This window comes from Tiliqua scincoides, chromosome 4 (assembly GCF_035046505.1).
Source record: "Tiliqua scincoides isolate rTilSci1 chromosome 4, rTilSci1.hap2, whole genome shotgun sequence".
NCBI classification, from domain to species: Eukaryota; Metazoa; Chordata; class Lepidosauria; order Squamata; family Scincidae; genus Tiliqua; species Tiliqua scincoides.
The window spans coordinates 72,402,134-72,417,528 of NC_089824.1; the positions used below are offsets into that span (position 1 = coordinate 72,402,134).

The following is a 15,395-nucleotide window of genomic DNA, read 5'->3' on the forward strand; positions in this document are numbered from 1 at the left end:
TTCCATATGCAGACTGAGTGGTCCAGCTCCTAAAGCTCTGGATAAATGCATTAAACCTCTAGAACAGCATCTCTCTATGTTGTTTGGTTTGGTAGTTAGTATCTTAGTAACCTAATTAGCACAACAAGCCATACAAACACACTGTAACTCTTTTGAAACAAATACCTTGAGGATTAAGTACAGTTTTGACCAGAAAGCCAGGGAAAACAATGACAATGCTTTCTGGCATTCACATGTACTGCTAATTGCATCTGTGTACTTCGTAATTAGAACGGACAGTATTGAGTACTTGCACAAGGAAATTGGACTAGGGTAGGGAGCAGGGGAAATGTGGGGAAGAAAACCAGGGGATTCAAGGTGTAAATAGTGTAGCAGGACAGGAAGTTGGGGAGGAATGTTTCTATGCCGAATCCTGTCTATTGACCAGCAGTTCTCAAACTCACAGGGAATTTGATCACATTTCTTCAATGTTTTGAGGTGTGGGGAGCCCTGCAGAGGGCTCCACAGGACTCCCTGCGCTCCCTGGACGCACCACAGACGGGTAAATTTTTAAAAAGCCCCTGTTTTACTGGCTGCGGCGCAATGGATGTTATGTTTTGCAGATGTCAGAACCATTCCTACTTTTGTCAGTAGATATGCCTAGGCCTGTCCTGCCCAATATTGTTTTTTAAAAAAATTGAAGAACAGCGCCACCCAACCAGTCGTGGAATGGAAGACTTTGGGGGCAATACTATCCTGCGCTGAAACAGGCAAACCAGGAGACTTGTGCTGTATCCAGTGCAGGATAGTGGCCATAAGCAGCTCAGCCAGGGGTAAGGGGAAACATTTCCCCTTACCTCTGGGTAAGGGCTGCTGACCCCTATGGGTCTCCTCGGACTTGCACCACCTGTTGAGGTGGCACAAGTCTGAGGAGAGTGGAGCAGCTTGAAGCAGCTCCGTTCTCCCCAGGAATGGGGGTTGGGATCTGGCTGATATGCCAGATCCCAGCCCCGCCTCCCGCTCTTCACCCGCCCACCCCTGGGGCCACCCACCGCCTTCCCTCCCCCCACCCAGGAACATCTCCCTCCAGCCTCCTCCCCACCTTCCCCCTGCCTACCTTTTTTGCTTGCGTCAGCCCAGCCAGGCCAATGCAAGCATCTGAGAGGAAGCCTTACAGCACATTTGCGACCCTCCTGGGCCGGCACAAGGGACTTGCGCTGGCCCACATATGGGTCTGGATTGCACCCTTAGTGTCTAATTCCTTATAAATGTATATATTATACATACCTAAAGGCAGCATTCTGTATGTGCAGTCACAACAGGCAAATGTGGGAGTTATTCCAGCATTGTCTATGGGGCAAACATAAGAAACTGGTGATAAGGGAGGCTGACTCACTGACCAACCTATAGGATTTTGGTCAATAATAAAAGTCTGGGGTTCTGTGCATAGTATTATTAGTGTTTCAAAACAGCTATATACAGGATGTGGTTTAATCAATTTATTACTTTGGATTATTAGTGTAATACAACTCAACTAAACCTTTTGGGAACTCTCTCATTGTATCATGAAGGCATTAATTCTCTAAACCTGAACAAGCTTTCCCTTTGTTCTGAATGTTCCCCTTGCCCAGCAATGGCTTTAAACTCTCTTTGGTTTTCAACTACTGAACCTTGGCTGTTCACCTGATAGCCTTTGAACCTGATAGCAAGAGCATTTTGGTTCTCTTGACCCCAGTCTGCCCTAAGGGACTACAAATATGTATGCTCAATTTACTGAATATAGTAGGCCATTGTACCAAACTGGTCTAGCCATGGTTCATTACATGAGTTGTTCAGTTTGGTATGCAAGGCTGAGTTGAAATATTCAAAATGTAAAAACTGTTTAGTCAGAATGTTTCACAGGGAATCAGCTTTTGGATTCTAGATTCTGTTTAGACACATGCTAAACCTGCAGTAAGCAGAGTACTTGTTGGTGAACAAATTTGCAACTAGGCTTACTATACCTCAAGGTTCGTAAAGCTTTCAAAATGTCAGATGCATAACATGACAACCAGGGTTTTTATTTATTGAAAAATTTATATCCAGCTCCTCTCATGCCGAAGCAAATGCCCAAGGCGGCTTACAGAGTTCCACAATATAATGTACAATGTATAACAACAATAAGTAAAATCATTCTAAAACACACACACACACACACACACACACACACACACACACACACACACACACACACACACACACACAGAGTGGCGTCGCAAGGGCGATGCAGGCCACATTCGGTGACGTGCACGGGGGGGTGACACTATTAGTGGCCAAAATTTTTACAGTCTTGGTGTTTTTGAATAATACCATCATGTTATATATCAGTCGATATATAATTTCATGCAGAATGCGATGAAACCAACTGCTTTGAAATATCTCTGTTCTTTCAAAAGTTATAGCCAAAAACCCAGCACAGGCAGGGCAGTGGTACATCACCACGCCCACTGCCCGGAGCATTGCCCTGCCCACTTCATGGGTAGAATGTGGCAGAATGTTTCCAGAATGTGGCTCCTTGCTTTCATATCTGGAGGGCAGGAAAGTGCATTTTGACTATCGTGTGATTTAGGGATGCTGCTGCCAAGAGCGCCAGGGCAGGGCTTGAAAAGGATGTTTCTGACACGACAATAACCATTTCATTCATTTTGAAGCAGCATGTTCGTAATGTGCAGAGCTTATTCCTTGTCTTGGTTGTGTGTGTGATTTGCAAGTTGTGAGGTGACTGATAGAAAGTATTTGCTGCACACTGAAAAGACAAGGCTTTGCTTGCCCCTTTCTGATTGGGAAACAGAGTCTTAATGGAAAGCATTGTCATATTGTGCGTTTGCATATGAGAATGAGTGTGGGAATGACTTAGGGCACAATCCTAACTCCTTATGTCAGTGCTTTCCAGCACTGACAAGGGCAATGCAGCTCTGAGGTCAGGGAGCAAACATTCCCTGACTTTGAGGTGGCCTCCGTGAGTGACACCCAACTGCAAGATGCAGCACACGTCCCATTGGCACCACTATGCCAGCGCTGGAAAGCACTGACATCAGGGGTTAGGATTGCACCCTTAGAAAACCAGGCTTATATGCCTACCTCTGAGCACCAGGTTACTTGATTAGTTAACACTGAAACAACTTACATCTGTAACATAACCTGTTGATAATAGATGATAATTTTTTGTGTAATTTTTGTCATATTTGATTCTCTTTTGTGAGTTTATAACTTGGCTGCTGAACATGTTCTTTTTTCTTTTGCCAACAGTTAGCAATGGAAAATGTAAGTACCTGTGCTGGATTATTTGTGTACTGGGTATTGCAATATTGTCTTGTGCAGCATTTCTCAAACTGTGAAGACCTACTAGGTGGGTCAGGTGGATCTCAGTTACCATTGAAAATACAGAGCTGAAAATACAGGATACAGAGTGCTTTGCCCTTAATAGGTGGGGTGCTGGAAAGGGGGGGAAGGCTGTGTGGTTGGAGAAGGATCCAAGTCTGTGTTCTGGTTTGACTTCCAAGCTGGAATGTTTGAATTCCAAGCTATGCGAAATAACAGCATGCATGTGCTGTGTCATGGAACCTTTGGCTGATCATGGCTTAGATTTGAAACATAAATCAACAACAACAGTATTTATATACTGCTTTTCAACAAAAAAATTCACAAAGCGGTTAACAGAAAAAATCAAATATCTAATGGCACAGGGCCCAGGTTGTTGTGATGTGGAATTTAAAATGTTTTCTGTCTGTCTGTCTGAGAAAGCAACTGTGAGGGTCCCAAACTGGATGCTTTCCACAAAGCATATGGGGAAAGGAAGATCCTTCTCTACAGGCTGTAGCTGTGGACCAGATCATACCCCCCAAATCTGCAATTAACTGTGAAGGGGAAAATTACAAGCTCAGTGGGAAAACCCATTGAGCAAAAGAGGCAAAAGGCTAAGCCCTTCTTTAGCTGCACCATGGCCCCAATCCAAATTATGTCCCCTGTACTTGCTATTGGAAATAGAAAAAGATGTCAAGCGTTCCAGTCACATAGCTCCCACATCATGTCTAGTTTAGCTTCCAGGTAGGAGGAGCTCAGGGGTGATCTCTGCCAGAGTAAAGGGCTGAATTTAATGACTTGATGATTTTTCAAAAAGGGATCTCAGACCTTTCCTTCTAACTGATCTTCAGGGCATGGTTTATTGTCTTCATTCCCAGGTGTTTTCAAAATGTTTATTGCTCCTTTATTGGTGTTTGTCTTTCAATCACTGTCTTCCACAGAAACAGAGAGGAAAAACACTGGGAGAAAGAAGAGGTGGTTTTATCTCTGCGTCTAGCTGAGATAAGACAATTCTTTAAGACAATTCTTACATGGACTCACTTTCAGAGCCCATCTGAGGAAGACTACTTTAAATTTTGACTGGTGGTGGGGCTTGGTATTTGCAGGGGAGAGTTGGGGGGGGAAGGTTTACATACCCTCCTCTTCAGCCAGTTTTCACCTACCTCCCCAAGTGCCTGTATCGGCATTAATGAGAAAAATACACAGATGAGAACACCATCTTTCTCTCATAATGTCTGCTTTGGTCCTGCCCCTGTAAGACGGTGTGTGGCTTGCTCCGAACTGTGAGGATTTCTGGGCCAACCTTAAGGCATTCTGAGAATTGAGAAAGTTGTAATTCTAAAATTACTTTCCTGTATGCAAATCCCATTGAGTTTGAGTGGGTTTCCAGTGGATATAAATGGGATCATCAGTGTTGTTGAAAGTATGCTGATTAACCCCAGAAAGCATCTGAGCAATAAAGCAGGAGATTAAAGGCTATGATGATGTGAGACTCAAATTGTTTACCCAAGTTTCCAATTTGGTTAATATATAATCTTTGTGGCTCCTGTGGGGCTCGTGTTCCAGACACTGGGATGCAGCATTATTTTATGCACAAAAATACATAGGCACTTGACTTCAAGCTGGACCTCGGGGCCTGTGTTTGAACTAGAACTTCCAGTTTAGTCACCTAACTTATAGGCAGAAATCAATGTCAGCAAAAAAGGCCACCACTATCCTCGGGGTTTCAAATACATATCTGGTATTTGCTTTGTCACCTGTGCTCGCTCTGAAGTTTGCTTAGTCTGTTATACAGTTGCCAAGTTTCAGTATTTCTTTTTCCCTAACAAAAATGGATTAAAATAAAATAAAATAAAGTAAAATAATCAGTATGGAGGCATTTGCCTGGAATGCTTTGGAGGTGTCGATTCAGCACATTTGAAACATTCCATTAACTGATGAAGAATCATCACAGCTTGAGGCCAACCTGCATATTAAGTGTATCTGTGTGATTCTTATTCCTGACAAGATTGTGTTAAAAGGACAAACCTTTTAAAAGGTTAAAAGGATGTGGTGATGGCATCTGGCCTGGATGCCTTTAAAGGGGGATTGGACAAGTTTCTGGAGGAAAAATCCATTATGGGTTACAAGCCATGATGTGCATGCGCAACCTCCTGATTTTAGAAATGGGCTATGACAGAATGCCAGATGCAAGGGAGGGCACCAGAATGAGGTCTCTTGTTATCTGGTGTGCTCCCTGGGGCATTTGGTGGACCGCTGTGAGATACAGGAAGCTGGACTAGATGGGCCTATGACCTGATCCAGTGGGGCTGTTCTTATGTTCTTAACCACTATAAAAGGCTGGAGTCTTGAAGGGAGGATCATTTGAGGGAGCAAAAGGGGGCGATAGTGACTGTTTTGCTGCCAGCCATTTGTCTGCTCAGAATCATCCCAAAGTGTTTCCCCACACATAAGGGAAGAGATGCAGCTTCTTGGACCTTTTTCCCCATGAGGGAAAATGCAGTTTGTGAAGAAATGTGCTTTGGAACAAACAGGGACACAGGCAGGGAAACGGTTAAGGATCTCCTCTTTTCTTTTTGTCCTGCTGATCTTTCCTTCAATATGGTAGATTCTTGCCATTGCTTTTCCTTAAAAAAAAGAAAGAAAGAGAAGTCAAGAATTATGCAGCCACCTTTAATGTGTACTTTGCACTGTTACTGACATGTTTTACCTGTGAATGATCTAACCAGGAACTAACAGTGGCGTAAGAAACCATATGATATGACCCTGCAATGACCCAGATGCAAAGTATTCCCTCACTTTTTAGACCTGAAAAGACTTAATCAATCAAAACATCTGCTTACAAGTGTGGGATAATTCCCACAGCCAGACATATTTCAGACAACTTCAGCCATATTTCAGACAGCATCTGAACAGTACTTCAGACATACTTCAGCCAGCATCCCCCTCCGACCATTTGCACGGCCAGTTGGGGCCCAAGGGTGGAATTGTGTCTTCTGGCTGATAAAAGTGCTCCACAGTTTCGGCTTCATCAAAGAATCCAGAGGCGTCTTTACCCCCTCCCTTGTAGTTATGTCAGGCTGCAAGGAATACTTTGGTTCCTTTCTCCACACGGTAGTGTGCCCCGGTACGCAGATTGGGGATCATGGCTCTAAAAATAAGCCATTTTGAACTTAAGAGTGAAATATGTCTCCAGTTCTAATCCAGAAAAAAAGGGTTTCATTTATGTGATGTTGGGGATACCCTGCCCTTCACCCAACTATCAACTGGTTTCTGAGGTGTCCGCAAGCAGTGCCCACACATTTTCAAATTTTCAAAGTCATCTTTGCTCTCATGTGAAACACACTTTGCCAACTTCTTAACACACTCTAAAGGAATGGAAATCACATATAGCTGGATATAATCTGAGCGTGCTACACTTTGAATGAGTTGCTTTGAGGACTCTGATACACCCTAATTTTTAGCACTTTTTAAGTGCTAGGTTTTCCTATCTAAATATTGCTCCAGAGTGGTTTTCTTTTTTGCTGTGTAGGATTTGCTTGCAAGATGAGGCATATTCCATTTTCATACACTTTACAAATCAGCATATTTGTAATTATTCTCAAAAGAAAAATGAAATGCCTCAGTCACACCATCCATTCCCAAAGGATTGGCTTATTTTAGAACAGTACTGTGTTGTTTTCCAGACAGACCAAAGCAGACTGAGTACTAATAGCTCTTTGATTAGAGACTTGTCTTAAAGTCAAATCACTGCAGCATCTCTGTTTGGAAGACACACAGTTCATCAAATACTTTTACGAGCCCCTATCATTTTCAGCTGACTCATTTTCACAAGGACTAGAGCATGGTCTGTGCTCGACCGACCACATTGTGCCCTGTTGAGAAGCCGCGATAGGTTTCATCAGCTTGCTGAACCTAATTAATTGCACACTCCTGGGAATCTTCTCAATGGCTTGTGCTTTATGGTTAGTAAAATTTGCCTTGGCCAAGGGAAAGGCAGGACATAAATTTTAAAAAATAAAATAGTGAGTTATACTTTTACTCTCCAATGTAGAGGGCAATCATTCTTTGAAGTAATGTGCAATATGGTGTATAGATAAAAAAGCAGTGATTTCAGACTGGCCATAGGTAGTGGATTCATGAACCAGATTCTAAAGCATTTTGGTTATTGAAATATTTATTGAGATATTTGTGGAGTTGTGTGTATATTTTAGTGTCAGGTGCTGAATACCTGTATGTCACAGTGAGTTCAAGGACACAGATGCATGGGGGACATGAAAATATTCAGAAGACTAATTTGATGTACAACCAAATCCACAGTATACATGTACAAAAGTCCTGATGCTGTGCAGGTCACCCTTCTGGTACTGGAAGTTCACACCAAAGAAAGATTTTAGTGAGTTACTGACATGTATATTCCCTATAATCTGTTTGGCCAATTTTCCAGTTCTAAGACACTGAGTTTAAAAAAGGCTTATTTATTATCCAGTGACTGCAGGAGCAAGTGAAACTGCCCTCCTCATGCCTCACAGACAAAAGTTTCATATAGCCACAGACACAATACTTTTCAACAGAGGCAGGACACATGTTCAGCTGCAAGGCACTGGATGCCTGAAGAAATTTTAACCAGTTAGCTTTAGCAGCGATCAAGGAGTTATGAAGTTAAAGACTTTGCTTGTTCAACTGGATCTGTTAGTTATAAGGAAAAGCATTCAGCTATGAAGTACAAAGTTTTGCTTCCACAATTACTATCAACTATCATCTTGAGCCCTAAATGTTAAGTCACTTTAACTTAAAAGTTAATTAAAGGGAAAAGAAGCATACAGTATTCAGAAGGTGCTTAGATCAGAAAGAATGGAGGTGTTTGCTCCAGCAGTGGGGTAAATGTGTAGCTCTGGGGAACAGTTTATTTGGTCTCGTGGAGATCAAAAAATAAATCGGAGAAGATACAACAGAATGTGAAATGGTAAATAGCAAGACAATGAGCTAGCAATTACCTCTTTTAACATCTAGCTGACTGACAAATATCAGTAGAATTTTGTGGAAGCAGGTGGGTAGAACAGCACAGCAGATGTGTCTCAAACAAGGGAATGAACAAGTGTACAATTTGGGGGGTATCTACAGTTCCTCAGGGTTGAGGCCAGGGGTGGGCAAGTCAGGTGCAGCTTGACTAGAAAACGATTCTCTGCTCGCCCGCAACTTGACTCGAAAACGAGTTGAAACGAGGGCACTTTGCAAGTGCCTGGAGCATTATCCCGACTCAAAAAGGCTCGAGTCTCGAGTTGTTCCCTTTAAAAAGCCAGCCGTGGCTGTTGTTGGGTGTGTGTGTGTGTGTGTGTGTGTGTGTGTGTGTGTGTGTGTGTGAGCTCTTTAAACACTCTCCTGCTGTCCTCATCCCATCTGTAAGCAGGGTGGGAGGGCGTGGATACACTTCGGGAGAGCAGGGACAGAAGTGGCAAGAGGGAGGAGGGTCACACGTAGCAGCTGTGAGGCTTACCAGTATGACCTGATCCTTTGCAGCTCTTCTCAGAAGTAGTCCCTGTTGAACTGGTCATTCAATGAGGCTTCCTCCTCCCAAGTAACAACAGAGCCCACCAGTAGCATAGCTAGAGGGGGTGCAAAGCACTAACTTTTGCAGGGAGCCTCACCTTGGCTTGCAAAGCACTACGTGTTGCATGAAGCCTCACCACAGGCATGCCAATGGTCCTCTCCCCTTCCAGAAATTTCCATATTGGCTTCTCCATAAAGGAGGAACTGTGTGAAGGGAAAAAAGGTGTCTTTTTGAATCTGATGTGGGCCTAATGCAATTGTAGCATCACCCTTGGACAAAAAGCACATATGTCTGGGTTGGGCTACATGCATGGGTAGTTTTGGCCCTTGACCAAAGACACATGTCAGGAATATTGCATGCTGAGTGACTAAAGTAAGTAATTCTGCACTTGTATGTGTATTTGTCTTAGGATTGTTCATTTCATCCCTAAACCAGTGGTATTCAAACTGGGACGTCGCGATGCCCCAGCCTGTGGGTCCTGGCCTCTGCCCCCTTAAGGGGCAGGGGCAGCCAGGAGACAGGGGAAGGCAGCGGCACGATCCTGCAGATCAGGGGATCCTGCAGATCAGATCGCTCAGGGGAGTTGCAGGGGCTTGGGTGCACTTGCCCAAGCCTCCTGCAGCCTCCGGGGTTCCGGGGAGCCCTGTGCAAACTTCGGCAGGGCTCCCCAGGTCAGGAAAAATGAAAGCGGAGCAATTGTGCCCCGGTCCGCAAAACCGGAAGCGGAGCACGATTGCTCCGCTTTCCCTTCTGACGGGGCTGCAGGGACTGGGGTGCACCCTCCAGCCCCTGCAGCAGCCGTCCCTGTGTGCGCGGAGCCCTGCACGAGGGTCTGCAGGGCTCCCCAGGTCAAGGAAAGGGAGAGTGGGGCGATCGCGCTCCACTTCAGCTTTTGTGGAGGCAGAGCAGATCGCTCCACTCTCCCTTTCCCTGACCTGGGGCGCTCTGCAGGCGTTTGCGCAGGACTCCCCGCACACAGGGACGACTGCTGCAGGGACTGGAGGGTGCACCCCAGTCCCTGCAGCCCCCTGAGCGACACGATCCTGGGGATCGCGTCACTGCCTTCTCCCTGCCCCTGCTGCCTCCCCCCTGCCCCTGCAAAGACTTACTGCGGATTTCAAACTCCCAGAGAGTTTGAAAACCGCAGCCCTAAACCCTCGTTTTTCTATGCTCCTTTTGTAAAGTATTTTGAGAATTTGGGATTTAAGGAGCTGTTTAATAAGAGAGAGTGTTTTTGTTTTGTTTTAAAGAATAAGTTTTTTAAAGCCTGCTGGCCCTTGTGTTAGTATCAAATGAGAGATGGGTTTCTTTCTTTCCAAGCCACTAGGCATGAACTATGAGAAACAGTGAAGGAATTGGCAAATCTGAGAACACTGGGAGGCCAACACTCCTGTGAGTTCAGCAACACCCACTCGCAAATCAGTCAGGGCACTAATTAACATCTGAAGTTCAGACCAGTCTTCATGGCTGAAAGTACACAGCTACAATGAAAAGGAGGGAAGAAAAACAAAAGGCTTGATAAGAAATATTCAGGGAAACAAAATTAAATGAAACAAAACACAAATATAGACACCCGCAATTTCACAATGGTGTCACGCAGAGTGCTTAGTTTATGGGTGCATGGTGTTTTAAGGTACTGTTAGAAAAATGGGTATTGGGAAAAGAATGGAATTTTATAAGAGTTTTCCAACAGACAAACGAATTTAGATTACATCATTGTGATTGGTCTTTCAGGTGAAGCCAGTTACCCACAGTAGAATCAACGTATCTGCACGATTTCGAAAACCCCTTCAGGAGCCATGCACTGTTTTGTAAGTAGCAGGCAGTTTGGTTCTCAGGATTTTGCACAACATCAGGCAGTTTGTAACCTTTTTGTCATCTTTGCAGTCTGATTGCTAATGGTGACCTCATAAGCCCAGCAGTGCGCCTGTTCATCCCGAGGAAAACTCTGAGTCAGTGGGAACACGTCCTTGAAATGGTCACTGAAAAAGTTACGCTCCGAAGTGGAGCTGTGCACAGGTAAGACACAGTGGCCTATATCAACAGTTTGCCTTTTGTATCTTTATTTATTTTTCGAATTTGTATACTGCCCTTTCTCAAAGGAGCTCAGGGTGGTGCACATAGTTCCCTCCTTTTGTCCTCACAACAACCCTGTGAGATAGGTGAGGCTGAGAGATAGTGACTGGCCCAAGGTTACCAGGAAGTTCTATAACTGAGTGGGGATTTGAACCTGGATCTTCCAGATCAAAGTTCTACTCCAGAATCACTACACCATCTTGGCTCTCATCATTAGCCAATAATAAATAATGACAAAAACTATAAATGTAAGAAAAAGCCCCATGATCCTAGCACTTAGTCAGAATTGGTTTTGGAAAAGTGGGTCCTGCAGTGTGCTTAGCAGATCTACACATTTGGCCTCATGCAAAACAAAGAGGAAAAGAAGTTCAGTGTTGATACCCATTTGTCCCACGCACAGCCCTCACCTACCAGTCTCTTTCAACAAATTTGCTCAAAATTTTTCCCCAATCTGGTGATTTCTGATTTGGCACTAAATTAAAGGCATAAGAATAATAAGCATGGTAAATGTTGGGAGATTCCCCCCCTCCCGCCATGTCACTTCTTAAGGCATTTATAGTCAGATCTGTGGTGGTCCTACTTCTAATCCTGTTGGCTGCTGATTTCGGGTATCATTAGCAGAAGCCCATGTAAAAGTATAACCGCATGTCCAGGGTGTTGCAACCAAGTTGCAGCTGAGCAGGACTGGTTCTTGTGGTGAAGATATTCCAACACTTACTATGGCTGAGACCTTCACCCATTGCGCACTTTGGTCGAGGTTGCCAGTATGTGTGTGAACCCTCTCTTTTTGTTAATAGCAGTGGTGCTTGAAAGTGGAGCTTGCACTCTTGTATGAGCTGCAGCTGGATGGCAGTATTTCCTATAAGTGTATTCCATATAGGTAGATGGCTCTGGGCATCATTTTAAAACTTTGTCTGAGCACAGGATAACAGTTGGTGCTATACATAGTGTATAGTAAGAGTAGGTAAGTGTGGCGCCAAGTAAGCAGGCAGCATTGTCTTTTATTGGTAAAATTTCTAGTCTTCAAGCAGAGGTCCAAATACTTTCCAGTAACCCCTGCACAAGAGTTGCCTGGAAGATGAAAGGAAAATTCAGAAGACAATTTCATAGCTCTAAAGTAGCAATTTTCAACCTTTTTCATCTCATGGCACACTGACAAGGCATCAAAATTGTCAAAGGCACACCATCAGGTTTTTGACAATTGACAAGGCACACCATGCTGCCAGTGGGGGGATCACATCCCAATTGGCCCTACTAATAAATGATCTTCCTCCAAATTCTTGTGGCACACCTGTGGACCACTCGTGGCACACTAGTGTGCCACAGCACAGTGGTTGAAAATGGCTGCTCTAAAGCCATAGAAAAGTGAAAGGTTTATTTACTATGTATGCTTATCTGTTGTTTTGAAAAGCCCTTGGACATACATTGTCAGGGAAAGAGACCTGGAGAGGCTGCCATCACAAACTGCATACAGCACATAGAGAGGGGCTGTCTCTTTCCAGAAAAGTACAGAATCCCAGGGATTCTTATTTAAATCAAAGACCACAGTAGTATCTACAAGAGCGATCAGACATGACAACCCACTGAATTACCCATGAATGTGGACTAGGCAGGTAAGAGTAAAAATGTAAATACACGTGCTCTCTGAGTTACAGATGTCCAACTTATGGATGGCCCATGGCTGCATTGGTGCAGTATATGTCTTGCTGTGCTTCTCACAAGCACAAAAGCACTAGTCTGGCAAGAACTGGCTGTTCACACTGCATCTGTTTCAATTTACATATGGACTTCCAGAACCCAATCTCTCCATATGCCATCTGTCTTCCTCCCCTTATGCATTCTTCCCCTCATATGCTTTGATTGGGTTTGAAAGCAAACTACCTCACTCGCAATAACTGTAGTTTTCTGTGATGTTTGAATTGAGCAAACTATGGCTATTGCAAGCTGCTGTATTGTCGATTGTAGTTTGCTTTCAAACCCAAATTGGAAAACAAAGTTTTTCTGCTGAATTTCTGGTTCTGCCCTGGAGGCAAGCTTTGGTTTTGCAGGAAGCATAGTTGGCAATTCAGATGTCCTGGCAAACTACAGTTACAGTACTGTGAACCAGAAAGTGAGAGAGGGAATTTAAACACATGAGGAGGGAGGGGGATTGCAGCAACCAAAGCCCATTCACAATGACCAATCCAAACTGGACTATTTCCCCATCTAAAGCAACTTGTGAGTTGAATGCAGGGAACATTTGTTGCTCCTGCAATGAAGCACTAATAAATAGAGACACTAATTTGGAGAATGTTGTCTGGATCCTCAGTATTTTACTAGAGTGAAATAACCTTTGTTTGGAAAACCTTTACCTTTTCCCATGTGATTAGTCCTTGCTTTTGTCAGACTTATTACAAGGGTCATAGGAATCATTTGAAGCGATTAAAAAAAACAACAAAACAAACATTTCCTTTCCTGGTTTCCTGTAAATCCAGTTTTAGTATTTGGTTCCTTAGAATATTAGAGAACATGCTAACCAAGTTAGTGAAATTTATCATTGTTTGTTTAATAATTAACAAGTTGATCACTGTGGTTTATTGTAACTGGACTATCATTAGTTGAGGTTCCAGTAAAGATAAAATCTGATAAAAATGAAACATTCTTCATTAAACAAATGAATGCACCATTAAGAAAGTTCAGTATAGCTAAGACTAAACTGAACAAAACAGTGTGGGCTTTTTCCTTAATCAGTAACAATGCAGATAGCAACACTTGTGCATTACATTTCTGGTGCATGGAAGCAAATTCACATACCAATCTATATTACCACCAGCAGCACCACATGTCTCAAAGTCATGCAGCAAATCAGAATTGATCAGCAAGATCCATAATACTCCAAACAATCAGATTATATTGGAAGTGGGAATCAAGAGACAAATAAAGCCACTTGAAATGCTAGGGAATAGGCTATTTTTTTTTTTTTAATAATAAGAAAAAGTGTAATGCCTAAAAAATTAGATGAGTTGGGGGTAGTAAATAAGGCTCTGTGAAAGGACAGTGATGGTGAAGAAGTGGAACTGCAATTTTGGGAACTAGAGGTGAGACATATGATTGGGTCACTTGACAAGGATGATGATTGACATGTGCTGTGCGTGTGTGTTTAAATGGATAAATTGTAAGAGCTACTAGGATAAAGAGTCTAGTGGCCCTATCTTATCTGGGCCTTCTGTTGATGGAACTTGCCCTGCATCTGTGAAAGCCTTGGGCTGCTGATGCAGCAGCAGCTGCAATAGTGCACAAGCTGAGGGGCCTGGGGCTTCTGGGGCCTGGGCCAAGGGAAACTGGAATAAGTGTTTTTTGTTGTTGTTGTTTTTGCTAAGAGCCATTTTGAAGCCCGCAGAAGCTGTGGGCAGATGCACATGGCCTCTGCAGGCTTCAGAAAGCCCTCAGAAGGTGATAGGAGCACAGCTCTGGGTGCCTTTGGAGGGTTTAAGGGGCCAAAACCACAGATTTCATTATCCGTGGTTTTTGGTATCCATGGGAGGGGGGGTTGTCCAAGAACGGATCCAGCATGGATACCAAGATCCTGCCTGTACTGTGAGCTTCCTTGGATACCTCTTGAAGGGGAGAGGAAAGATGAGATAAAATTTTGTACAAATGCAGAAAAGTTTAAGCCAATGACAAAGTTAAAGATCAATATTGATGTATGCAAAAGAATTATTGTGGTCTCCACTCCTACCCTTAAACATGTTGCATGAAGTCCTATTCCCTTCTGTAGGTCTTGCATCCTCAGAATTCTCTCAGGATTTGACCAAAATCCTTGGTTTGACTAGTGAATCCTTTATTTTTCCATACGCATTTTTGAAGAGCCCTATAAGTGAACTGGTCTTCCATTCCATCTAGTGGCTCTATTTAGTGGTGCAGGTGGAGAATTATTCTGGCATGCCAGAAATGACATGCTTGGTATCATAGATGCCAAGAACTATGCTTTTTGTCTCACATAACTTAAGTGGTATCAAGATGCTAAAGGAAGACTGTTTTCTGGAAACTATATCACACACAAAATAACCAAAGCTTCAAGAAACATTAAGTTTTCTGTGCTTTAGGGATGTGAAACATTACATTGTGTTAAAAAATTTGAGCAGTTTTGTGTTTATCTGAATATTTTGATGTTTATTAATTTTGGTGCAAGGATTTCAAAACTGCTATTTTTGGTATAGCATCAATAGTTCAACCACAACTGACACTATTCACTATTATATTACTATAATATAATAGTATTATATTATACTATACTCACTATATATATATATAGTGTATAGTGAGTATATATACTCACTATATATACTCACTATTCACTATTAGTATAATACAGCATGTTTTACAATGCATTGGGCAATAGGATAGATAGATAACAACCCAAAACTTAAGATAACGAAAAAGCTCTTGATGATGCAAAAAACTTAGA

At 43.1% G+C, this 15,395-nt stretch overlaps 1 protein-coding gene across 1 annotated transcript in view; it reads left to right on the plus strand.

The window, feature by feature from the left end:
* DCDC2 (doublecortin domain containing 2) overlaps positions 1 to 15,395 on the plus strand; it is a 60,444-nt gene that overhangs the window by 10,398 nt on the left and 34,651 nt on the right. Inside the window, exons 3-5 of the mRNA XM_066626041.1 lie at positions 3,268 to 3,282; positions 10,607 to 10,683; positions 10,760 to 10,891. Of these exons, the coding sequence (XP_066482138.1) occupies positions 3,268 to 3,282; positions 10,607 to 10,683; positions 10,760 to 10,891 (224 nt within the window). The remainder of the gene's footprint in view (positions 1 to 3,267; positions 3,283 to 10,606; positions 10,684 to 10,759; positions 10,892 to 15,395) is intronic.